This window comes from Palaemon carinicauda, chromosome 5 (genome assembly GCF_036898095.1).
Source record: "Palaemon carinicauda isolate YSFRI2023 chromosome 5, ASM3689809v2, whole genome shotgun sequence".
In the NCBI taxonomy this organism is placed as follows: domain Eukaryota; kingdom Metazoa; phylum Arthropoda; class Malacostraca; order Decapoda; family Palaemonidae; genus Palaemon; species Palaemon carinicauda.
The window spans coordinates 182,864,095-182,866,157 of NC_090729.1; the positions used below are offsets into that span (position 1 = coordinate 182,864,095).

The 2,063-nt window shown below is 30.3% G+C and overlaps 1 protein-coding gene across 1 annotated transcript in view; it reads left to right on the forward strand.

Moving 5' to 3' along the window:
- LOC137640704 (motor neuron and pancreas homeobox protein 1-like) overlaps positions 1–905 on the forward strand; it is a 20,460-nt gene extending 19,555 nt beyond the window's left edge. The window contains exon 4 of the mRNA XM_068373198.1: positions 1–905. This exon is cut by the window's left edge and continues 344 nt beyond it. Coding sequence (XP_068229299.1) covers positions 1–7 — 7 coding nt within the window. The 3' untranslated portion in view covers positions 8–905.
- Positions 906–2,063: the final 1,158 nt, after the last annotated feature.

Consider the following 2,063-nt stretch of genomic DNA (forward strand, 5'->3'; position numbering starts at 1 on the left):
AGATTGACTCTGACCCAAGAATAAAACGTCATGAAAAAGTTTTTTTTTTTTTTTTTTTTTTTTTTTTTTTTTTTTTTTTTTTTTTTGTATCAAGCTGAATCAACTTTAGGCTTCATTTATTACTGTTGTTTTACAGATAAGGTGTTTCAAGGATACAGAATTAATCAAATAGTTGTGGTAATCATGACATCATCTTTTATCATCGATTTTCTGTCGTGGCTCAAGTTTGATTTACAGAATAGTCAAAGATATTTTTGAGAGACTTTCATATTTGTTTTTTTTATTTACGTAAGTGGAGTCTGTATATTTAATCTATCCATCTAACTATTTGAAAACTTTCTATGTATCTAATTCTTTGTTTTGGATAAGATATTTTAATGACGTATAAATTCAACTGAGCATTATTTTCTGCGTAAGTTTTCTTAAACAAAGTCCGTTTTATAATATGTTGTTTGGGCATAATGTTAAATAACGCACGAAAATTAGTTAATCTTCTTCATCATGTATATTGAATATAATTTGACAGTTTTAAGCACAACAAAGGATAAAGCAAAATCCAAGATTGTGTAGGAATGTTATATTTTTTCATTTTCTTTTTATTTTCAACGATTATTTTCCTTGAATGATGTTTATGTTATGCAATATATTGCCAGTAAAAGTGTATTGATGTTAAATAAAACATACTTGAAAAAATAGAAATAAAAAGATTGATACACCTTGTTCAATTTATCCTGTCTGATATAGGTAGTAGGTTGGCCAAGGCACCATCCACCCGTTGAGATACTACCGCTAGAGAGTTATGGGGTCCTTTGACTGGCCAGACAGTACTACATTGGATCCTTCTATCTGGTTACGGTTCACTTTCCCTTTGCCTACACATACACTGAATAGTCTGGCCTATTCTTTTCACATTCTATCACACCTGGCAACATAAGATAACCGAAAATATTTTTTTTCTCTCTCTCTCTCTCTCTCTCTCTCTCTCTCTCTCTCTCTCTCTCTCTCTCTCTCTCTCTCTCTCTCTCTCTCTCTCTCTCTATATATATATATATATATATATATGTATATATATATATATATATATATATATATATATATATATATACATATATATATATATATATATATATATATATTACCTGCATGTATTCAACTCTTCTTATTGAGCATTTGTTCTTATATATTTCTATAGGTATCGATGATTCTTTATTATAGTACCTATCTGTGATGAAGCTTATAAAATATACTGCACTGTAACCGTTTAGTGGCTACTCTCCACTCATTAAGGATAGAAGACTCTTCAGCTATGGTAAGTAGCTTTTCTCGTCTTGTTCTCTAATCTTGAGTAGTGCCATAACCTGGATGTCATGGTCTTCCACTGTCTTCGGTTAAAGTTCTAGCATTATTTAATGTTTCCTATTTTCTTTCCTCATTAGGCTATTTTTCTGTTAGATCCCTTGGTTTTATAGCATCCCGGTTTTCTAACTAGATGCTGTAGTTTAGCGAGTAATAATAATATTATGAAATATTTGTCAATAGTAGCCTATATGTAGAAGAAATTTAACAGAGAATACAGTCATTTCTTAATTTATATTTAATCTTTTTAAACCCTTATTTTACATTGAGATGTTATTGTTTGAAAGTGTGTGATTGGTTTAATAGGTTGAAATGATACCTAATAGGGCTAGTGTACAGGTATGGTTGCTGTTTTTAGAATATTCTATATTCATTACTTCTCTTATAGTTTATTTATTTCCGTATTTCCTTTCAGCTGAGCTATTTTCCCTGTTGGAGCCCTTGTTATAACATCCTGCTTTTCCAACTAGGGTTGTAGCTTAGCAAGTAATAGTAATAATAATAATAGCACTGAATGGCCTTTAATGCCCCAGTGGTAGGCTTGAGTCCTAGATTGTATTATCCAATCCAATGTTGTCTTATTGGCTATATCATCCACAGCAGTAATTAGTCCATTGTTTATTCATTGCTTATGTGTTGAAATAGATTTTCATGAATGAATACAGTCGCTAGAAGTTAAAAGATTTATATATTTTAAGTAAATCACA